General features: G+C 37.6%; 2 protein-coding genes across 5 annotated transcripts; both read right to left on the reverse strand.

Annotated features, from left to right (window-relative positions):
* Window positions 1-1,029: 1,029 nt before the first annotated feature.
* Window positions 1,030-23,998, reverse strand: LOC141692703 (general transcription and DNA repair factor IIH subunit TFB2). 3 transcript variants are annotated; one of them, XM_074497622.1, is made up of 15 exons: window positions 23,678-23,996; window positions 23,308-23,475; window positions 21,039-21,107; window positions 20,859-20,946; window positions 20,647-20,747; window positions 20,482-20,527; window positions 20,344-20,403; window positions 19,740-19,808; window positions 19,402-19,485; window positions 19,216-19,299; window positions 17,929-18,014; window positions 2,901-2,991; window positions 2,154-2,234; window positions 1,811-1,885; window positions 1,030-1,732 (listed from the first exon to the last, which is right to left on the reverse strand). In XM_074497622.1, the coding sequence occupies exons 1-15, from the start codon at window positions 23,788-23,790 to the stop codon at window positions 1,598-1,600; spliced, it is 1,350 nt and encodes a 449-aa protein (XP_074353723.1). In that variant the 5' UTR covers window positions 23,791-23,996; the 3' UTR covers window positions 1,030-1,597. The 3 variants fall into 3 exon arrangements, with proteins under 3 accessions (XP_074353723.1, XP_074353722.1, XP_074353724.1); XM_074497621.1 differs by having other exon boundaries at window positions 21,039-21,110; XM_074497623.1 differs by lacking the exons at window positions 1,030-1,732; window positions 1,811-1,885; window positions 2,154-2,234 and adding an exon at window positions 2,279-2,717 and having other exon boundaries at window positions 21,039-21,110; window positions 23,678-23,998.
* Window positions 11,232-15,160, reverse strand: LOC141692878 (uncharacterized). Of its 2 annotated transcripts, XM_074497828.1 has the most exons (4): window positions 13,861-15,160; window positions 12,967-13,777; window positions 12,538-12,890; window positions 11,233-12,461 (listed from the first exon to the last, which is right to left on the reverse strand). In XM_074497828.1, the coding sequence occupies exons 2-4, from the start codon at window positions 13,775-13,777 to the stop codon at window positions 11,775-11,777; spliced, it is 1,851 nt and encodes a 616-aa protein (XP_074353929.1). In that variant the 5' UTR covers window positions 13,861-15,160; the 3' UTR covers window positions 11,233-11,774. The 2 variants fall into 2 exon arrangements, with proteins under 2 accessions (XP_074353930.1, XP_074353929.1); XM_074497829.1 differs by lacking the exon at window positions 13,861-15,160 and having other exon boundaries at window positions 11,232-12,461; window positions 12,967-13,833.
* Window positions 23,999-24,455: the final 457 nt, after the last annotated feature.

Here is a 24,455-nt window from a genome sequence, read left to right on the forward strand (position 1 = left end):
AACAAAACGAATCCTTAACGGTTCAGATTTGGATTGGGCATTCATGATACGAAACACGAAAGTACACGAAACGAACGAATTGTCAGTTGCATTAACTGATTAAGCCATCCTTCATCTTTTGAGACTAGAGTTTGTGAGCTCAGTTCCAAATGTCCGTTTCTTTATGGGCTCGTGGGTGCGATCCCAAATTTTAAGGTCCAAAGTTTTAAACTTATTTGACTATCGAAATAGTCTCGTCGTTACGTAACATTTTTTGAACATTTTTTGAATATTTTCTGACCCGTCTCGGTCAAAGGTAAAAAAGCATATTTTAAATATCCGATAACTGAAAAGATACGCTATCAAATTTCATAGTTTTATGGGTACGTTGGAACAAATCTCGAGGCCGAAAAGGTCATTAAACCTATAATATAATGTTTGGTTCTGCAAAATTTGTGTTGCGATGTGTGGTGAAATTCTTGGACTTATACATGCGCCTGCATCAGTGTTGAAGAATCACTAATGCACGTTTTGAGCCTTAATTTAGTTGTTCTTTTAAATGTGAATTCCAGTTAATTCTTTTGAGATTCATACTTATTTTCATTAACCTCGTTCTTATCCCCAATTGTCATGATATGATAAACTAATATTTAAAATCTTGTTGGGAGTCAAATCTATCTATTATTACATCTATACTAAATTATAATAATTGAGATAGGGTATAATTTGATATGATCTTTTTTAGTTGGTTTGATTAATCAAATATCTTTTATTTTGAAAAAATTTCACGGACTCCTCAATTATGATCATCGAATATTGTTTAATTTAATGATCATGACCATTAGATTCAGTAACTAAAGAAATATACCATATTCCAACTTTTAGGTTTGAATCCTGCCAATCACAAATATTTATTTTATTATATATTATTTATACGTTATTCAAGTTTCAGGTTCGAATCCTGCCACCAACAAATATTTTTATTATTTATAAACATACTAATAAGATTAATTAATGATTTAAATCTCATCAATCATATACTATATAATATTAACTAAATTTTTTTATTATGATTATAAATAATATAAAATATTAATAAAGACCCATAAATCACACGGTTTATAAAGCTAGTTTTACTGTATACAGCAAACATACAAAAATTGATCAACATCATGGGACTAGCAAGTAAAAATTGGCTAGTTCATTATAGTAGAAACACTTTTTCGTAATAAATCTTTCACTTGAAACTCATGTACAATACGTCTGCTGCTGCCTCAAACATTATTGGATTCTTGGTGTGTTTAATCTCAGACGTTCTGTAATCGCCCAGAGCCTCAATCGAACCATTCATGCTCTCGTGCTAACTTGAAAGAGTAAACATGCGGAAACAGACGCAATAATGACATGCCCAACCAAATCAGATATAACGGTAAATTAATGATTTGAAATAAGACAACATTTCTCTTATATGATCTCTTAACTACTGCACCGCTAGGCTGAGGCTTGGTTTGATAAATATATGCCTCTAATACTTCTCATCGCTATACATTTGACAAATTCTCCAACAAAATTGACTGAATAACATTAGCAGGTTAATTGTTAGGATCAAGACAAATAGCTATTGCTTCTGACGAAGAAATCTTTTCATGTGATCATAACTTTCAGCGTTCACAATAAGACGCATCTTTACTGAATCTTCCCATAGCAAACCGCCATATTCTCGTGCAAAATCACAGGCAGCCTCGAATGCATCCTGGAAAAAAACAGAGAATTTGTTATATATTTATATATAGTAAGAACATTGCCACAGCATCAGATATTTGGTTCTTACCCTGGAAGGAAACTCATCATACAGATGGGAAGGTGTCATTTCAACCCTATTCAAATCTGATTCCCACAACCTTATCTGTCAAAACATAATAAATGTCAGGACTGTCATCTTAATTGATTAGTATATGTCTTTCATTAAATTTTCCTTTTTCACACAAGTAGGTTGCTGGAAACACTACAAAGATGAGATACAGTCAAAATTACTAAACATCGACCATGTAATCTAAGTTTGATTGTTGCCAATTATTGTAGGTTATATTGCAGAATGAAGCAAGCAAGTTATGAACTACATACAGCTAAAAGATTATAAAATCCTTGTGGAAGAATGGGAAAAGAAGAAAAACCTGATCAGTTACGTTCTCTGGTACAGAAGGCACTTTTTCAGCAACTCGAGGATGTGCATTCTGCTGAAGAAAGCAAATAATCTGTGCAAATCCAAAGGTTTAGAACATAAAATGTGTTCCACATAGATGATCAAGCAGATACAAGAAGATATCGTCATAAAATAAATAATCTAGCCTATAGACACTGAGAATCATGTACTGTTATTCTGTTTAAGATATCCTTTATAACACACATCAAAGGGTTCCAGCAGAGAATCAAGGACAGAAAAATAAGGATTTCATGCGCACCATCCTAGATTCTCCAAATAGAATTCAGGTTTTGGTGATGCACAAATTCTGCTTTGTAAACTTTTGAAATCAGTAGCTGACTTGTCATCTGGGTAGGCCTCCCAGGACAGTAGAACTTGAAAAGGCCAAAAGCAAAAGCAATGACTTATGAGCTAGAACAATTTTGTAAAAAGTCCAGCTCCGCAACAAGTGTTTTAGTCGTCAAATTTGTACACAATAAACCTTAATCCCATGTTAATCCAAACTCACAGAGTAGAAATTTTGGGCAACAGCAGACTGCGTAACAAGAAAATGAAGACATTTAACCTCTAGGGCATGGTAAAATTTGATATCATCATCAACGAGAATAGGATACATTTTGTTGAACAATGACTAGTTATGTAATAAAACATTTAATATGCAAAGGAGTGAATTAAAAGGACAGATTATTTATATTAATAGGAAATTAAAAATACTTGCCTGATCTGCTGTGATGCCGTTTTGAAAAGCCTTATAGAGATTTTCTTTCGTAATTGCTCCAACAATGAGATTTGGCAGCTGATACTCTATCCTGCAATTTCAGCACACTTATATATCCCCTATAGATTTCTTTTGAACCAAACAGCTCACTAAATGGTACTATTAAACTTTGATGAACTCGATATAACATATATATACCATAAAAGCTGATGAGGAACGGGAGTGGTTTATATATGTTATTTATGAGTTTATATGTATTCAGATTAGAGAGGATTAAAAATATTTGTTTGTGTTTTATGTGGGGCTAGTAGTTTATTAATTAAATAGGTTTTTAATAATAAAGCCCAAATGTCACGGGCCTTAGTCCATTAGGTTTAATACTAGGGTTTTATAGTCTATATAAGAGATGTAATCCCCCACATTATTAATTAGCTTTGATTATACACTTTCTTGGAATAATATTGATTAATTATTCATGGGAATCGTATAATTCATTGTTTTCATGCTCTTGTTCTTGTTTTTATATTACAATTCATCTTTCTACTAAATCTGTCCTGCATCAAAAGCCAAGTTATAAAGTGAACTAAAACAGTATAAGTTTCTTTACACAATTATTCAAAACAAATAAAGAGCAAGCCACTAAGCGAACTGAAACAGTATAACTTTCTTTACACAATTTATTCAGAACAAAACAAAGCAAAAAACTAATCCACGCACTAAGCCGATAAATTGAATAATTAAATCATACTAATATAATCATGACTATTGATGTACACTTGTATACTTCTATTGATAATCGTCATTCAACATGAGTGAAATAATTTAAAATATCGACAGTATACCAATCATTAATAAAATAATTGATATTATTTACTACTAGTTTTAAGTTTTAACCCCGTACAAAGCACAGTTCTTTTATATATACTTGTTAACTTGATATGATTTAAAATCTGAATCTTTGTTAATTTTTATAATTGATATTATATTTTAATATGTGACTTTGTTTGTTAATTTTAAGCGGAAAAAGTTCCATGAAGTACTCTTAAATGAAGTACTAATTGAAGTATTATAGGTTCTGCAACACGTTCTGCATTTAAATATTGCAGAGCATATTGCAGAACATGTTGCACGACACTTCACTTCTTCTTTTTTTTGAAAATACACGACACTTCACTTAGAACTCCATTTAAGAGAACTCCCCAAAACAAAGCTTTATTTTAAATATTAGATTAGTTGTTAATGAGTATCAAAGACCTTCAGCAGTAATTTCATTATATCCCTCTTACTCTTATTATATATAAGTTAATAATTTGATTTAAATCTGTTACCAAGGAGTATCGAACTCTTGATTTCTAGTAGTACTTTAATAAGATCCCTTTTATGCTTATTATATACTAGCCTATAACCCGTTCGATGCACGGACTAATTATTATAACATTTGTAATTTTATTATATTATATAAAAATAAATTAAGAAAAAGAATAAGTGTATATTATTGAGATTAATGAAATTAAAATATTTACGTATTATTTTGTATGTATTATATTATTGAAGTATTCAAAATTTAGATAGTAAAAATCTTAATAAGTCCTACTACGGCCTCCATAGATCGTTGTGCGGATGCAGAGCCTATATGAAAGTAGCAGTCTTGATAGTTGATAGTTGATAGCAGTGGTGTATTTGAATGATTTGGTAATGTTTTTCTTAATATTAATTTTTTAATTTTTTCTTGATTTATTAATTATTTTGTTATATTTTAATTTGAATTACTAAAATTAATTTTGAAAGTGTTTCCTTTAGGTAACAAAGAAGTTGAGTGTGATTAAAAATTAAGTTGGATAAAAAATCATTATGTTTGTAGTTATTTTTTTTAAAATTAAATTATATTTATTTAAAATTTATTTTGGAAAGTGTTAACAGACTTTTTAGGAAGATGTTAACCAACCGACCGGACGAAACCATGTTTCGCTTATAATAGTATAGTATAGATACACTAGCCTAAAACCCGTACGATGCACGGATTATTTTTAATATTACATAATTTTTGAATTTAATTTGAAGTAAAAATTTTAAGTTAATGAAGTTATTTATTTGAAGTTTTAATAATATGATTTGATAATACTTATTATTATAGACATAGGTGTATAAGTTAGTGATACTACAGTTTTAAAAAATAATATAATGATTGAAATTTTTATTTTTATTGATATTTATAGGTTTGTGATAGGGATAAATAAATCCTGATTGTATAATTAAATATTGCATTAATTATACAAGGTATGGGCTGCTGGGCCCAATAAGAAGATGTATGACATTCAGACCAGAAAGGTTAACATGCTGATCAAGCCTGATGGACCAGATCAGGCCCGATGAAATAAAGAAGGCCCAAAAACCCTGATTATTAATTAATTTCGTAATTAATTAATAAGGGAAAAATCAGCTATTGAGAAGAGTCCCGATAAGGATATAAATCCTTACAGATTAGCCTCAAGGGGACCTAAAAGGATAAGGAATCAGTTTCCTACTATCTAGGACTCCAAAGTTCATTCTAATTATGATGACTTGCCCACCAAGTCTCCTATACCAAGTCCAATTCAAGGACTCCCAACATCTATATAAGGGACCTCACCCCACACATCAGAACTACGTTTTTTGGCTTGATTCTCTAATTCACAGAGATGTAAAGGCAGAATTAAGCTACGAAACACGAGAGCAGCCATTAAAGGCCTTGAGCTCCCGAATCTTAGTAATAAATACAGCAAATAATAACCTTAGTTTTTTATCCATAACATTTGGCGCCGTCTGTGGGAAAGCACAACAACAACCATGGCGAGAACACGGAGAACAATTAGAGCTTTAGAGGAAGGAACACCATCAGAGGCAACCCAGGTGATTTCGTCGACCGTGGAGATTCCTCCCCATTCAACTTATGCATCTACTCAGGGGAAAGCCCAGATAGGGGCAACTCAACCTCAGCCACATAGGACAACTCCCTCGACTATTCAAGGTACGAATCCTCAAGTTCAACAAGTACATATACCTGTGAATTCTCGACCCGTCGGGTATGAATATTCAACTATTGTTACTACTAACCCCCCTTATGGAATGCCCCTTCACCCTGAGGTTGGAGGAAGTGGATATGCTGGGCGAAGTGAAGCACGAGGGCAGTCGCCCCCCTATATACGAGGTTTGGCTCCTATCCCCGAGGATCGAGAATTTTCTGGTCCTTACACTGAGAGAGACTCCGAATCTTCGGATGATGAAGTGGCCCCGAGAAGGAGGCGTCCTGGCAAAGAATCCATGGCCGATGGAAGGCAACGCCCTCAAAGCACCCATGGGCGAATCCCCAAGAAGTGCAGGAAAGGATCAGGGCTCGTGAGGCTGAGATCTAAAGGCTGAGGCGTGATTTAGAGGCTCACCAGGCCACCAGATCCCAGATACCTCCTAGGGGGAGAAATCCTCCTCCTGTCATAGACCTGGATGGTCCGGTACGAAGAAGGATTGTCGTCCCAAGAACTGATCCAAGCAATCTCCTTCCCCTTGGAGATCCTGATGATCCAACTCCACCCTTCACAGAAGAGATAATGAATGCCCATATCTCAAGGAAATTCAAGATGCCCACTATCAAAGCCTATGATGGCACGGGAGACCCCGCTAATCATGTTAGGACATTCTCTAATGCACTGCTGCTGCAACCCGTGAATGATGCTATAAAGTGTCGGGCCTTCCCTCAAACCCTGTCGGGTATGGCTCAAAGATGGTACAGTCGCTTGCCCCCAAACTCTATTGGATCGTTCAGAGAATTAAGTCAGTCTTTTATTAAGCAATTCATCAGTGGAAGAGTCCATGAGAAAAGTTCAGCATCTCTTATGAGTCTTGTGCAGGGAGCTAAGGAATCCTTGAGAGATTACCTGAATCGTTTCACAAAGGAGGCTTTAAAAGTCCCGGACCTTGATGATAAGGTAGTCATGATAGCACTGCAACAAGGAACTAGGGACGAGTTTTTTAAGATGTCCTTGGCCAAACGTCCCCCTGAAAGCATGTTGCAGCTCCAAGAGAGGGCAGGGAAGTATATCAAAGTTGAAGAAAGTATGAGGAAGACCGTAGTAAGTAATGAGCCCACTGGAGGCAAGAAGCGGAAAACTGATTTAGAATATATTGCAAAGGACAAATATCCTAGAACCGAACAAAACCCTGATTCAACCCCCAAGAAGGGAGGACCTGGGCAAAAGTTCACTGAATACGCTAAGCTGAATGCTCCTAGAAGTCAGATTTTGATGGAGATTGAGAAAGATAGAGATATTCGCTTGCCTAAGCCCTTGAAGACTGATCCCGCCAAGCTAGATAAGAGCAAGTATTGCAGGTTTCACAAGGATGTTGGCCATGACACCGATGAGTGTAGGCAGTTGAAAGACGAAATTGAGTTTTTGATTCGAAAAGGAAGATTGAATAAGTATACTGGAGATGGAGGGGACAGAAATAATAATGGAAGGAAAAACTTTGAAGATCGTAGGAGGGACCAAGACGATCAGAGGCGGAATCCCCAACCTAGAGGGCCGGTTATAAATGCAATTTTTGGAGGACCGTGACGCCCTCGAGGACCTGTGATAAACACGATCTTTGGAGGTCCAACTGCTGCTGGATTGTCCAAAAATTCCAGAAAGGCATATACTAGGGAGGTTATGCATATTGTTGGAGAAGCCCCGAAGAGGGTCAGGACAGAAGTAACATTGGCTTTTGATGATTCCGACCTAGAGGGTGTGAAGTTCCCTCATGACGACCCGCTGGTCATAACACCGATAATAGGAAATAGCCCGGTTAAGAGGGTCCTTGTGGATAATGGTGCTTCTGTGGATATCTTGCTCCACGACACCTTTCTAAGGATGGGGTATAACGACTCCCAGTTGACACCAACCGACATGCCGATATAGATTTGCTGGAGTAGAATGTCCTGTGGAAAGGATAATCAAATTGCCAACCACCATAGGTACAGAACCAAGGCAAGCAACGCAGATGCTGGATTTCGTGGTGGTAAAGGCTAGTTCAACTTATAATGCTATCATGGGGAGAACAGGGATACATGCCTTCAAGGCAGTCCCCTCTTCCTACCATTCAGTCATGAAGTTTCCCACCCGAAACGGGATTGGAGAAGAGAGAGGAGATCAAAAAATGGCTAGAAGCTGTTATGTGGCCTCTTTAAGAGTAGATGGAATCGGGGGACATGTTCTTCCTATTGAAGATATGGATGTCCGAGAAAATGACGAGAATAGAGGAAGACCAGCAGAAGACTTGGTTTCCGTTCCTTTAGACCCCGAAAATCCTGAGAGGATGACTTTCATTGGAACCACATTAGAGGAGCCCCTTCGAGGGCAGTTGGTGAAATTTTTGCAAGAAAATAGTGATGTGTTTGCATGGTCAGCAGCTGATATGCCAGGCATAGACCCGGAATTGATTACTCACAGGTTAAACGTGGATCCAAGCCGGAAGACAGTAAAACAAAAGAAAAGAAATTTTTGCCCCAGAAAGACAAGAGGCTATAAAACAGGAAGTAGAAAAGCTCTTAGAGGCTGGTTTCATTGAGGAGATTCAATTTCCGGAGTGGTTAGCAAACCCTGTAATGGTGAAGAAGGCTAATGGAAAGTGGAGGATGTGTATAGACTTCACTGATCTGAATGATGCATGCCCCAAACACTGTTTTCCGCTGCCAAGAATTGATACTTTGATTGATGCCACTGCTGGACATGAAATGCTGAGTTTCATGGATGGATTTAGCGGATACAACCAGATCAAAATGCATAAGGATGACATTCCAAAGGTATCATTTATCACTGACTTTGGTGTTTATTGTTATCTTGTCATGGCGTTTGGTCTCAAGAATGCAGGAGCCACCTATCAAAGGTTGGTAAATAAAATTTTTAAGGATCTTATTGGTAAGACTATGGAAGTCTATGTTGATGACATGTTAGTCAAGAGTCTATTAAAGACTGATCATATAACCCATTTGAGGGAAGCCTTTGAGGTCCTGAGGTACCACAAGATGATGTTGAATCCTACGAAGTGTGCTTTCGGAGTAGGATCTGGAAAATTCTTGGGATTGATGGTCTCAAAGAGAGGAATTGAGGCTAACCCCGATAAAATAAAGGCAATCCTGGACATGGAACCACCAAAAACTGTCAAGGATGTTCAGAAGCTCACAGGAAGGGTCGCTGCGCTAGGACGATTCATCTCCAAGTCAGGAGACAAGTGCTTGTCATTTTTCAAGTCACTGAAGAACATCAAAGACTTTGTATGGAGTGAGGAAAACCAGAAGGCATTCGAAGAGTTAAAGAAGTATATGGCTCAGGCCCCGTTGTTGGCCAAACCATCTTTGAATGAAGTTTTATTCTTGTACTTGGCTGTTTCAGAGAGCGCCTTGAGCGCGGTGTTGGTTAAGGAGGAGCTAAAAGTTCAGAAACCCGTATATTATGTCAGCAAAATTCTGCATGGTGCTGAATTGAATTATTCAACTATTGAGAAATTTGCTCTAGCCTCGGTAATGGCTTCGAGAAAGCTGCGTCCTTACTTTCAGGCTCATCAGATTGAGGTGCTAACGAATCAGCCCCTGAGAAATATCATTCACAGTCCCAAGGCAAGTGGGAGATTGATTAAGTGGGCAATAGAGTTGGGAGAATTCGATCTCAAGTATAAGGCCCAGGCACTAGCTGACTTCGTGGTGGAGTGTACCATACCCAACCAAGAAGTCGGGGGCAGGAGGATACCGTGCCACAAGACAAGGGAATCGATAATGGGAACAAAGAGAAGGAAGATAAGGAGAAAGAATATTGGGTTCTCTATTTTGATGGAGCATCAAAAACAAATTCCAGTGGAGCAGGGTTGGTTTTGCAAAGCCCTGATGGGTTCCTAATTGAGTATGCTATGAAGCTAGACTTCCCAACCACAAACAATGAGGCAGAATATGAAGCTCTGATAGCTGGTCTTGGCCTAGCTGGGACACTTAGAGTCAAAAACTTAAAGGTCCGTGGAGACTCGAAGCTGATCATATCCCAGGTAAAGGGAGAATTTGAGGCAAGGGATGATACGATGGCCAAGTATGTTCGCCTAGTAAGGGTTGTGATGACTCAATTTAACGAATGCCATGTTGAGCACATTCCAAGGGAGGAAAATGCTAAGGCAGATGCGCTATCAAAGTTTGCTTCATCTGAGATAGAAGAAAGTTCAGGAAGTGTGTACTTCCGTGTTTTGAAGACACGAAGCATAGATGTTAAGCTTGTGGCTCCCATAGGCCTGGGGACGTCATGGATTGATCCCATCAAGGCTCACATTCAAACTGGTTGGCTGCCAAGCGATGCAACTGAAGCACGAAAGTTAACTGTTCGCGCACTAAGGTACTCTTTGATAGATGGGATTCTTTACAAAAGATCTTTCGTGGTTCCTTACTTGAGGTGTCTCAGGCCCGATGAGGCACGCTTGGCTCTTGAAGAAGTGCATGAAGGTATTTGTGAACAACACTTGGGGGGCAGGGCCTTGGCTCATAAGATAACCCGTTTAGGCTTTTATTGGCCAGAAATGATGGCTGATGCCAAAGAATATGTGAAAAAGTGTGATCGCTGTCAGAAGCATGCACCAGTTGTTAGACAACCCCCCGAGATTCTGACCTCTATCAACTCGCCTATTCCCTTTGCTATGTGGGGGATGGATATTCTAGGGACTTTCCCTATGGCCACGGCACAAAAGAAGTTTCTGATTGTAGCCATTGATTATTTTACCAAGTGGATTGAAGCCAAGCCCTTGGCCAAAATCACAACTAAGCAGATTGCACAATTCCTGTGGGAAAGCATTATGTGCCGATATGGAATTCCCCGTATCCTCATCACTGACAATGGAACACAATTCAACAACGAGGAATTCAAGAAGTATTGTGAAGAAAATGAAATTGAGTTACGGTTCACCTCTGTGGCTCACCCACAAGCCAATGGGCAAGCGGAGGTAGCGAATCGAATAATCCTGGATGGACTAAGGAAGAGGGTCGAGAAATCAAGGAATAACTGGGTGGATGAGATACTTCCAATATTATGGGCCTATAGGACTACCTGTAGAGTCACGACTGGAGCAACTCCCTTCATGTTGGCATATGGGGCAGAAGCAGTTGTTCCCGTGGAGGTATCGCATTCTTCTCCAAGGATTCAAGCTTTCAATGCTGGGAAAAATGAGGAAGGACAAAGGTTGGCTCTGGACTTAATTGATGAAGTGCGAGATGAGGCATATGCAAAGATCGTAGAGTATCAGAAAAAAGCTTCGTTTTATTACAACTTAAGGGTTAAAGAAAGATTCTTCAAGCAAGGAGATTTGGTATTAAGGAAAGTGGAAGCCTCTGGTGTAGGACAGAAAGGGAAGCTTGTCCCGAATTGGGAAGGGCCGTACAAAGTCAAGAGCGTTCAAGGTAGAGGAACCTACAAGCTGGAGACAATGGATGGTTTTGAAGTCCCAAGAACTTGGCATGCTCAAAACCTGAAGGTTTACTACGTGTAGGGCAATTGAATACGATTCTCACTTGTCTGGATGACAAGTAGGTTGAAAAGCATCTTGAAGCTTTGCTTGCATAGGATTTTATATTCCAGTAGAAAATACATTGTCAGGTTATTATTATTGTTAAGGGTCGAACCCATATTATGTAAGGTTTTGAAAAACCAGACTTCAAATTGAAGAATTTGAAATTATTTCAATCTAAGGATGCTTAAAGTTTAAATGCAAATTAAGTATTGTAAAGAAGAAAAAACAAGTAAGGAAAGCAGCATATCAAATAACCCCGAAGGGTAACAAGTTCTAACATAAACAAAGTTTACATATTTTCTAAAAAAAAATATATATACAAACTTAGGCCTCGGAAGGCTGAGATTCTTCGGAACCACTATCCGAGGTCTCCTCGGACGTCTCAGTCGTCCCTTCAGAAGTCCCTGTGGAGGTTCCATCAGAACTGCCTTCAGATGCTTTGGAGGATGCGGGAGACACTGGATTCTGAGGCGCAGCCCTTGGAGGCTCTTCGACCCTGATCTTCTTCGCAGCAGGCGCTGGATATTCTTCGGATGAAGCCTCCTCCTCCCCAAAACTGAACTCCAGTTCTTTCCTCTTGTGGCCTGGGCTCCCTGAAGGGCCGTCTTTGATCATATCAGCTAGCTTGTTAGTAACACCCCCAAGCTCCGGAACTCGCACAGGGCAAGGAAAGGAGGACTGCTCTAGGACTTCCGGAAATTCATCTTGGATGGCCTCCACAGCAGCGTCCCAGCCCTCCTTATAGCTAACTGGGTGTAGGAGGGCATCGTGCTCCACCATCAAGTCCTTGAACTCCTGGGTGTCCATCCAGCCATCAAAGGCTTTATCCTTCTGCGCCTTCAGAATAACATTTTCGGCCCGGGCTGTTTCCAGGTCAGAAGTGGAAGAGGCCAGTTGAGCTTCAAGGGCCTCTATTCTCTGGTTGGCCTCCTCCAACTTCTTGTTAGCATCTTCCAGGCCAACCTTCCAAGCCTTAGCTTGGTGAATTGCCCCTTGGAAATGGGCGTTAGCCTGCAAGAGAAGCAGCAAAAGTATGAAAAAAGAAACATGAAAAGGCAAGTATGAAGGGCATAGGTAAAGGACGTACCGTCGCCAAAGCCTGGCCTCCGAAAAGCTCATTCCCCTCTAAGTCCTGTTGAAGGACAAAATCTTGATAGTCTACCGGGGAGACGGAATGCTTAGACCATTCCTTGGACAGCGCCGTGCTGCCCACGATTGAATCCTTGCCCCGGATCCCCCAAGCAGGTTGAAAATAGGCCCCTGGCCTCTGCTTGGTGCGCAAAACTTGGCTGGGGCCTTCCTCGCTTGGCTCCGTTGCTTGGAGGAGGAACTCAGGGAAGCGGTCACCAAGGCGAGGGTCTTTAAAGACCTTTCCAGCCCACTTCATCCTGGTTGTCTCCAGGTCCTTAGGCTTGGTAGTCTCCTCAATCTTCTCAGCCACTGCAACAAACGAAGTAAGTTGAAAAATTAATAGAATAGAAAATGAAGTAAAAAGGAGGTAAGGAAGGGAACTTACTTTTCTTATGGACGGGCGAGAGGCCGCGTTCTACCAGGACCGTCTCCCGGATAAGGTCCCAAGAATGGGAAGTCCCATTGTCTTGCGTAAGGAAGTTGAAAGCTCTAGCCTCCTCCTCAGTCAAAGTTATATCATTTGGGCTCCCATCCACGGTCAGCCCAAAGGACGACCGAAACAGGGTGCCCCAATCTCCGCCTTCCCAAACAATGAACAAAAAATCTTTCTTCCACCCCAAGTTGTTGTCGGGGATGGACTTCCCATTCACAATATGGGGAATAGTGGGGCGCTGGTTTAGAGAAACCCAACCCGGACTTTTATCAGGGCTGTTTTTGAACTGAAAAATTTTCCTGAAAACGGCAACGGAAGTAGGGACCTTGTGCTTGGCACATTGTGACAGATAGCACAGAATAAGCCTCCAAGAATTGGGGGGGAGTTGGCAAGGGCTGATGCCCACATCAGCCAGTAACAAAGGAATGAAGGGATGAAAAGGGAATCTGATACCTGCCCTTAGAGTATCCCTATAGACACATAGCGCGTCCTTTTTCCACTGGCAGGCCCTGTCGGCCGCACCTGCAAGAACCAGCTTAAAAGGTTCCTTGATTTTGAAACAGCTGCTCAACTTTTCCAGCTCCTTGGGATCCCTTAAGGCACTAATATGATCGTGCGCGTCCAGATGCGCATCAGACGGGTACTCATCCCCTCGAGTATTGATCATGTCGATTAAAGAAGTGTACCTCGATCGGATAGGGAACTCATTGGACTTTCTAGCCACGTTCATCTTGGCCAAGGGAGTCATTTTCTTGTCAGCCATCTACAAAAAAGGACACATACAGGATATCTTAAAAGGGCACACAATAGAAAAATAGACGCGAAAAGTAAAGGGAGGGATTTTACCTGAAGAAACGCTCCTAAAAAAGGCTTTGAGCTCCGACTTGCTGTTATTGCTCTGAGAATCTTAGCAGGAGGAGAAAGAAGAAAACTTAGAAATGAGAAGGTGAGGAGTAGTAGCCTCTCCTCAATCCTTTATATAAGAGGAAAAGGAAGTTGAAGGGACGAAAGCCCATTAAGGACAAAGGCCCATAGGAAAAAACCCAGAAAAAGGAATATTCCAGAATATTCCTAGGAATTCTAGAGGATTCTAAAACAGGGAATATTAAGCCCAATAAAAGAGGCCCAGTAAGATTTGGAGAAGCCCAATAAAAGAGGCCCAGTAAGATTTGGAGAAGCCCAATAAAAGAGGCCCAGTAAGATTTGGAGAAGCCCAATAAAAGAGGCCCAGTAAGATTTGGAAAAACCCAATAAAAGAGGCCTAGTAAGATTTGGAAAAGCCCAATAAAAGAGGCCAGTAAGATTTGGAAAAGCCCAATAAAAGAGGCCCAATAAGATTTGGAAAAACCCAATGAGGCTCAATAAAAAAGGCCCGGCCCAAATCCAATTAGGATTTGGAAAATACAATACCTTAAATTAAAGCCAAATAAAGAAGGCTAGTAGAAGACCAGGATTCAGGTCGAAATCCAGGTCGTGAATCCTGCCCGAAAACTTTCGAGCAGGCACCCGAAAATAACGGGTAAAAAAGACCAGGATTCAGGTCGAAATCCAGGTCGTAAATCCTGCCCGAAATTTTTCGACTAGACACACGAAAACAACGGAAATAATAGGACTGAATTGAGGTCGAAGCTTCGACCAGGAATGAGGTCGAATAAACCAAGCATCTTTCAAGAATGGGGATTAAAAACCCAGGTCGAAGTTCGACTAGGATCCTGGTCGAATTCCAGGTCGTGGATCCTAGTCGAAATCCTTCGACCAGGAAGCAAGAGAATCAAAGAATTTTCGAACAGGATTCAGGTCGAAATTTCGACTAGAATCCTGGTCGAAATCCTAGTCGATAGACTCGAGTCCAGGAATAAAAAAGGGGGTATGTATTCGACCTAGATCCAGGTCGAAAGTTCGACTAGGATCCTGGTCGAATTCCAGGTGGTGGATCCTAGTCGAACTCCTTCGACCAGGATTGCAAGGCTGCCCCTTACTTCGACTAGGATCCTGGTCGAAATTTCGACTAGGATCCTGGTCGAAAAAGGGCTGGAAATCTGAAAAATCCCAGAAAATTAGGGAAAAATTCAAAAAATAAGGATAAATCCCAGAAATTAAGGGAAAAATCAAGAAAAATAAGGATAAAACCCAAAAATTAAGGGAAAAATCCAGAAAAATAAGGATAAAACCTAGAAATTAAGGGAAAAATCCAGAAAGTTAGAGAAAAATCCCGGAATTAAGGGAAAAGTTCCTGGAAATTAAGATAATTCCTGAACAAAAGGAACAATCGTTGTAAACGTGTAGGTCGCTCCACACTTTACGCAAAAACGAAACCCTGCAAGGGAATGAACAGACTTAACTTTTGCGAAACCTAATCAATGTTTCCCAAAAGTTGGGGGGCAAATGATAGGGATAAATAAATCCTGATTGTATAATTAAATATTGCATTAATTATACAAGGTATGGGCTGCTGGGCCCAATAAGAAGATGTATGACATTCAGACCAGAAAGGTTAACATGCTGATCAGGCCTGATGGACCAGATCAGGCCCGATGAAATAAAGAAGGCCCAAAAACCCTGATTATTAATTAATTTCGTAATTAATTAATAAGGGAAAAATCAGCTATTGAGAAGAGTCCCGATAAGGATATAAATCCTTACAGATTAGCCTCAAGGGGACCTAAAAGGATAAGGAATCAGTTTCCTACTATCTAGGACTCCAAAGTCCATTCTAATTATGAGACTTGCCCACCAAGTCTCCTATACCAAGTTCAATTCAAGGACTCCCAACATCTATATAAGGGACCTCACCCCACACATCAGAACTACGTTTTTTGGCTTGATTCTCTAATTCACAGAGATACGTAGGCATCTCGTAAAGGCAGAATTAAGCTACGAAACACGAGAGCAGCCATTAAAGGCCTTGAGCTCCCGAATCTTAGTAATAAATACAACAAATAATAACCTTAGTTTTTTATCCATAACAGTGTGTTAACAAAAGATTATTATATTTAATTAAAAGGTAAATTTTGGTTGAGATAAATAGTATACTAATTGTCATTAGTCTGTTAACCGACCAAATCCAACTAACTATGTCCAGATTTATGTTTGTTTAATATGTTTAAACCCGAATCAATCGTAAAATTTTACATATCAATGGCAAAAAAATTATGTTAACTTGAGGCCCCTTGTATCAACCAAATTCATCTAACTATACTTACTATTTTGTTTAATTTTATTTTAGTGCGGGGTGATTATTATTTTATTTTAGACCAAATGGATAATATGTATTATATTTTTTTAGTTTGATGACATTATATTGACCCCACAAATTTCCTTTCAAATTTTTATTTTGTTATAGTCCGGTCCAATAATATAATATTTTTAGCGGGATCAATAATATTTATTATTTTATTTTAGCCCGATTCTTCCAATCCAACGAACTATATGTAGTTTTTTAAAAAAAAATATTTAAAATTGGATCAATAGTATAATTTTGTTTAGCCCGACCGGGTGGCTTTTATATATTATTTTGTTTTAACGAAAACCAATAGACATATTATAATTCTGTTATGAATATTTATCAATTTATGAGAGTATTTTATTATAAATATTACTATTATTAGGGTGACCAGACCGACTACCAACCAAAATTTCAGTATTTCGTCTTTAATATAATAGTATAGATAGATATGATATTATTTGACTCCATTAGATAAACCCGCAGATCTTATCTACCGATAAGCACAGCACCGAATTACATGCTGGTGGTGTTTGGATCAATTTCAGCTAGTGTATATGCATACAGAGTTAAGACCTACTAGGTATGGCAAAATCCTACATGACCCGAACCCAACACGAAGAAATAATTTTTGGGTCAGGAGTTTCAGGTCGAGTTCAACCAGAATTAACCCAAAAAATTGAGCTTAACTTAAGGACATCTCATCCTTATGGTTCATCTTTCAAGGGACAGGTTAAAACATTATATCTATGCAGTGGTTTATAGCTAAACCTAGCTAACATGCCAACATACTTTATTTTCTCAAAATATTTATGGCACAAGTCTAGTTTATTATTCCCTCCGTCCCCCTCAATTCTTTATATTGGGGGACGGGGGTTCGACACGCACTTCAATGCTCTTATTAAATGTAGTTGCATAATTTTTTTTTGAAATTTCTTTCTTATAAATAAAAATATAATGTTCAAATTTTTATACAAAAAAAGAAAATTTTAAAAATGAATTCCGGAACTATACTTTATAGTTGCCTTAAAATGCGTGTCAAGCATGTGAAAAACAATGTAAAGAAATGAGGGGGACGGAGGTAGTAACTATTTTGGTAGTTGCATGAAGACATAGTTATATTTTTATTTATAAACTTAGTAGAAGGTGACTTCGCCAAAGAAAGAGATCATAACTAACATAATTTCTATTTCTGCAGTTTCTTAATTTATGTCATTATATTTTGGGAACACGACAAATTTCCCCATGATAAAAAAATATTTTTACAAATTGTTGAAATAGTAAATTCTGACACTTCAGTTGTTATTGTAAGTCATTTATCAAATGGCCTTTTGATTCAGCACTAGCTCCAAGCCTCCACTCATTGAACCTAAATTATTTGGAAGTGCTTGATCATCAACAAACTCTTTCGATTCCATCAAACACCATCTTGCTAATATTCGACTCATATCTGAAAGCTACTAATTTTCTATACAGAGAGCCTTATTTTACAGATCAAGAAAGGTTTCATTAATAAATACAAAATAAGTAACAAAACAAAAACATCTGGAGAAAAAAATAATTAAGTGAAGTTTAGATACAAAGTCATAAGAGGTCAAGTGTCATTCACATAATTGTATATACTGTAGTTTAGTTGTGCAAGTAAATACCTACACATAAACCACACAAGTATAATGAACAAACTGGATTACCTTGCAAAAAGGCGTAAAATCTCACAATGCAACTTAGACGTTGTATATGCATAAAGCCTAAAGTTTGTCTCCACAACAACATAACCCTGCAGATTAAAAAAAATGTTAATAACATTTCTATTCAGCCATTAATGCACATGTATACACTTCTAGAAGCTGATTAGAAGAAATATATATCAGCAAAGTCAAGAATTATTGAGTGCCTGAGCAGTTACTAGGGTGCTCTTAGTGCTAGAAAAGGTCCGGGGTTAATTTCTCAACCCCTCCACCTGCACTTGAATATATCAACTACTGTACAGATAATAAAAAGATATTCAAGTCAGACTGATTTTGACATTTGAGTCGGACACTTTGATGTCCTACAAATCACTTGTTAAAGACAGAACACCAACTAAACCGCCATGAAAATGTATTGTGCTAAAGAATCAATTTAATAATTAATTTATTTTAAATTTAATGACATCATATACAACTCGCATCACAATGTCAATAAACGCATTTGCTGACCTGAACAGCCATATTGTGTCCAGCCAGACTATGTCTATCTTCTCTTTAGTTTAAGGGGTCTACCATCATTCCATTATGGCAATTGGCACAAAACATATCCGGCAGTTCTGTCCTTTATGTCAACAATAGAAGTATTTAACATTTTAGCTGCACCTAAACTGCACACTCAGTTTTGGCAGAACTGAAGCACTTTAATATGAAACATCTAAAGGGCTTATCAGGACTAAGCTGAAGCAGCATAGACAGAATATGGCTAACTCTTGCTAAAGGCTTTGTATGAAACATTCAAAATTGAGAAGATTTCAAATGACATCTTTACAGAGTTAAAGATTTATCAGAGAAAAAACATCCATTATTAGATCCTATGAAGGGAATACCGGAATATCCATAACCCAAATCACTCATATTATATTATCAAGAGAAACATCCATCATCATATCTTGATCCCTAGGTAAATCTTCTATTTTCCTTTAAAAAAGCTTCGTACCTCAAATAATTTCCTTAACCCCCCCACCCTAGTACAATTTTTTTGTCAATCCTGGGTGCTAGAACAGCTTGATATTCAGCAGAACTTAAGTTAGCAACATTGTCCCTGGCTCCTTGTAACTCAATTTAAAGAAAAATACATTTAAAGACCTAGTCTTAGATAAATTTGAAAGGGGAAAAGTCGTAGTTTATCAGAAATCAGATGAATTGAGTCTCAAAAGGTACTCAAAAAGTTACTCAGTATACAACCTATGTCTTCGAACTATTAATGAACACATAATTACAAAATTATACCTGTTTCCTGGATGATGCATCTGATAGACTAATTGAAAGATTGATAGCCAATTTTGTTGGAATGAACCAACTTTCTTTCATGCCCTGGTGGACAAAAACAAATTATAATGTTAAAAATATATAGACAACGGTAGGTAAGTAATAAACATTTGTATCACATACAAAACAGGAAGTAGTAGCATTTACCTGCTGTAGCTTGACTAATCCCAGGTCTGCAAGGTCCTTAACTATGGATCCCTGGGTGTTACTCAGCGTGTTCATATTATAAGCCTACATGTGAAGAATATATTCATAAACTACAATTAGGTATAGAAACCTTATGGAGTAATCTTAACAGAAGCTTTTCAAGCCTCACTAGTATAGAAACGCCTTTCATATATTCGTGCATGCAAGTAACATTATAAATATCTACTTCCCCGCATTGCACATGTCAGTTATAACTAATAAGTATGACCTACTGATTAAACAACTGTAACACTGAATTACTTGCGTGAAGCAAACATATATGAAGGAGGATGTAATACCTCACCAGAAACATGGAAACTGAGCTCCAGTAGAAATGAGATTAGATCTGAAGTATCCACACCTCGCTCCTGCATTAAAAATGTTTTTCCATCGCATATATATGAGAAAATTTAGAGAAATATAGGTACTTTAATACATCTTTACATCATTAGATACTCTAATACATCTTTTTGTCATGAGTTTACTCACTTCTGTCTTTGAGTTCTGATACCCATTTAAAATATGAGTTTCCTTTTGCAATACATATTATCTACTAGTTTAAACCATAATAACCTATACAAATATTAAAAAAAATTGCAATTAAGAAACGAGGATAGTCACTAGAATAATGTTACCAAGTACCAACTACCAAAATTACAGGTTAATTAATAGGCAAGTCATGTATTAGTACAATAGATACAACAACAAAATGATTAATATTCCCTACATCAAGGGATGGTCATACCTAGGGATATATTATTTCACAAAAAATTTAGAGGGTCCTAGGTTACCTCCACAATAAAGATATTGAGACCTAACAGTTCAGCAGTGCCAGTAACACCCCATCAAAAGCCTTAAAACAGAAGGGAGCGGGAGAAAGGACCGTAAGTCCGTAAACCATACCTCGCAATGAGTGATATACTCCCTGATGACATACCACAGTTGTGCATTTGTATCCATAAGCTGTCATACAAGCAGATTAACACAAATTTTAGTAGAAATATATATATAAAATTGATAGTTGGGGTAACCATATCATACCAAGAACTGAAAACCACTTTCTGTTAACATCGGAGCTTCTCTGTCTCTGAGGAAGAAACACCAAACCAGATATAAGTTATTATTTCTTATATAGTAAGATGTTAAAACATAGATGACCAGGATGAATGGATGGAAACCAAAAATTTAAAAATGTGCATTAAAAACCTTTGACTAAGAAGGCCTCTCTGGAATATTTTCATCATAGAGGAGCTGATGTTTTTGGTTGCTTCAGCTTCCGTAGAGCTTATAAGGTGCAACAGGAAACTCTGATATAACAATATATAAGTTATAAAAAGCCAGCAAAACATACTGAGACAACTTAGTAAGTTGATGTATAACTGTAATAGGAAACAATAATGCAAAGAAAAGGCTTGCACCTCCCACTGTTCAGAAGCATAGGCATCTAAATCAACTGAGCTTGGAAGCCTCACATTTATTTGCATTGGTTCCCTTGGTAAAACACCACTGCAATAATATATACATGTGTGAATCACAAGAAGAGAAAACATAATATCCGGCATACATGTACATGTCAGCCATAAAGAATTCAAACTTACCCATGTATTATATGATCCTGAAGGTTTTTCTGAAATGTTGGATTTAATCTGTAACTGGTTTCTCTTTTCCTACTAATATAAACAAGACTTTAGTAATCTATATAACACAAAACAACATCCAAAACAAGAAAAATAATCTCCAACAACAAACACAATATACATTACAACTGTCATCAGAAACTTTAAACCATAAATATATTTTTTTTATTACTAAAGGGTAAGAATTGTCAAATTCAATAATATTGTTTTACCATTATAGCAACTATTTTACCATTATAGCAACAGGACGGCCTTAACGAAACTTTAAGCTACCATTTAAAACAGGACATGATTGGCGAACATCAAATAATTACAAAATCAACGACAATATTATTTCTCAGCCATCATTTTGTAGCACATTTAGGTAGTATACACTTATACTGGATTTGGAATGGCCCAAGTGCTCAAAGGTAACAACATAATTTCAGTACATAAGCACATTAAACTGAACACGAAAAGCATACATATTAAACTATTTAAGTTAATCATAATGGGTGTGTCTTATACATCTTCCAAAAGAATACGTATACGATGGAATTACAAAAATATTGCCCCTTACATGTAAGATGTATCTCATATTCCATGTTCCAACAGGTGGTCCTATAAAACCAATACGCAGGGCACTTACCATATATGACCCTTTAGATACTAAAACCCAAACTGTAAGCCGTGCTAACATTTTTCCATTAAGATGGTCACTCTCAAGAGGTGTAATTTATTGTTAACAAAACAGAGATATATAGATTGTAAGGGTGATATCTGCAATATTTGATTAAATACAGAGATATGTTGGGTTCAGAACTATCATAAGGGCATAAAGCCATTCTCATGTGCACAGTTTAATGGAACTCACACTCTGTTAAAAGGCACATCCCAGTTCCCAAAATGAATTTTTGACAACCATCATATTCCATTATGCTTGATTTTTAATAAGATGTTTTATAAGCAGTTTCAAAAGAGAATTGTACTAAATTGTGGTGTATATATATTTTAAGCTGAAATTTTGCCTATCATAAAAAGAGTAGAAGAATAGTTTGTGGGGCCAAGATGATGTCTAACTTAATAAGCAGGTTAGCAAAAGTAGACTTAAGAAATGGAGCCTGCAGGAAAAAAGAATGGCAGAAATTGAAAACTTGAACTGATAGAGTAGACGCGCACCAAGTCTATCTCAGTTTTAATATTAAAACATATTGCATACCAATTCTTGCAGAAATACTACTCACCCATGTTTGCCTTCACTCTCATAGGCTTATACCATTTACATAAATGAGCATTGAATGGTTGATTATTCCTTAAAATCACTTACCTTTTTATATCATGATCATGGTTGTCACGTCGATGAGTCGAGGCAAGTCGACGGACCTCCCGCTAGTCGATTAGTCGACTAGTTGTAGACTAGTCGACAAAAAAATAATATATTATTATAAATTAAAAATACAATATACATATATATATACACACACAAATGTATATATATTATGTATTTCAGATTTCGAAGTTCTAGGTTTTAAGTTCCAACTCATTCCACAATATTTTATTTCAGATTGTAAGGAATTAAGAATCCAACACTTGGAGAGAATGATTAAAAAGCTAGAAGATCTAACAAATGATAACAAAGAAAAGTACTTGCAATCATCTAACAATTTAGAACAACAAAGAAAAGTGCTTGCAATCATGTGAAATAAGTAACAATTATTCAATAACAATTGTCTGACAACTGTGATGTGATGTGGTAGTGCAGCATGTAAAAAAAATAATGCAGAAAAATAAAAAATATATACACTGAGCAGCTCGACTAGTCGACGAGTCGACCGCTTAGTCGACTAGTCGACGAGTCGACCGCTTAGTCGACTAGTCGACGAGTCGACCGCTTAGTCGACTAGTCGACGAGTCGACCGCTTAGTCGACTAGGACTAGTCGACGAGTCGATCAGGCGACTGAAATATCGACATTCAGCTAGTCGACATGTTGAGTCGACCTCCAATCACCGCTTAGTCGACTAGTCGCCGACTAGTCGACCGACATGACAACCATGATCATGATACAAAATCTAACAATCGACTCAAGAAAACTATATTACTAATTTACTGACTAGAAACTATGACAGACCTTAATACTTCTTCCATGTACAAATGCTAAAGATGGGAATTACACAAATTTTCTTGATATCGTAACAGGTAGTAAAATTTTAACTCACAGCCAACCTAACAGGTAAAGCGGAAAACAATACCTGTCAACAGTTTCGGTAAATAATCTCAATTGAACTAATTTGTCAATGGCAACTCTGTGCTTCGACATTCCTTCAGCAGGCACCCACTCTTCCATTAATTTAGCGGTTAAAGCATCAACAATGTACATCATTTGCAGCACATACTTTTTGGCTAGAGGTGGCAAAGATCTAAGGATGGAAACAACCGTATACAAATACAGACAAAAACTAATATTAAAAATTTATCATAATGTTAATTCAATCAAATACCCATTTCATCTATTTTACCTAATACCCATATTGTTAATTTAATCAAACATACGAAAACCAACATCAAATACATACATATACGTGTGTAAGGGGGGGCGAGAGAGAGAGAGAGAGGAGAGACCTTAGAATGGCTTCACAGATAAAAGCATTGTGATACAACTTATCAAGCTTGGTAGCAGGCAAAGAAGCCACCATGTCCATGAAATTCTTGGCAATAATCCTTACTTGTGGCATCTTTAATATATTATCCTTTCTCTTCTGGGGATGGGTCAACAGAAACAAGTATATAGACAAAGTACAAACAGGACAAATCGATTATTTACTCACTCATCTCGTTTTGCCCAATTGCAGATAGTACATGGAATGGCCCTAAGACAGAGATGACAAAGAGATGGTGTGGTAAAATTAGAGCGACTTTATTTCTTCCCATTTGAACTAGGGCTGTAATCTGAACCCGATAAAACCCGATAAAATGAGCTCGACTCGGACTCGAACTAAAACTCGATTTTGATCATATTTTTTAGCTTAAACTCGACGAACAAAGGACCAAAATGTCACTATTTGAATAAATAATGCCCAGTATGTCACTTTTCGTGAAAATGGCCCAAAATGTCATCTCATAATGGTATATAAACTTCCGTTTTTTAAAAATACAATAACGGAACATCGTCCTCCGTTTTATTTTTTTAAAACACAAAAACGGTACATCGTCCCCCGTTTTGTTCTTTTTAATTTAACAAAATACATCAGCTCATTAAACACATAACACGGAGAGAAGATCAGTTCAAATATCAATATCAACAAAGATCAATTATCAAATATCAATAGTGGTACTTGCAATTTTATATATCAAAGAACAAGCAGATATTCGAAATCAAGTAGTTTTCCTACATCAACCA

The sequence above is a fragment of the Apium graveolens genome, chromosome 10 (genome assembly GCF_009905375.1).
Source record: "Apium graveolens cultivar Ventura chromosome 10, ASM990537v1, whole genome shotgun sequence".
Classification (NCBI taxonomy): domain Eukaryota; kingdom Viridiplantae; phylum Streptophyta; class Magnoliopsida; order Apiales; family Apiaceae; genus Apium; species Apium graveolens.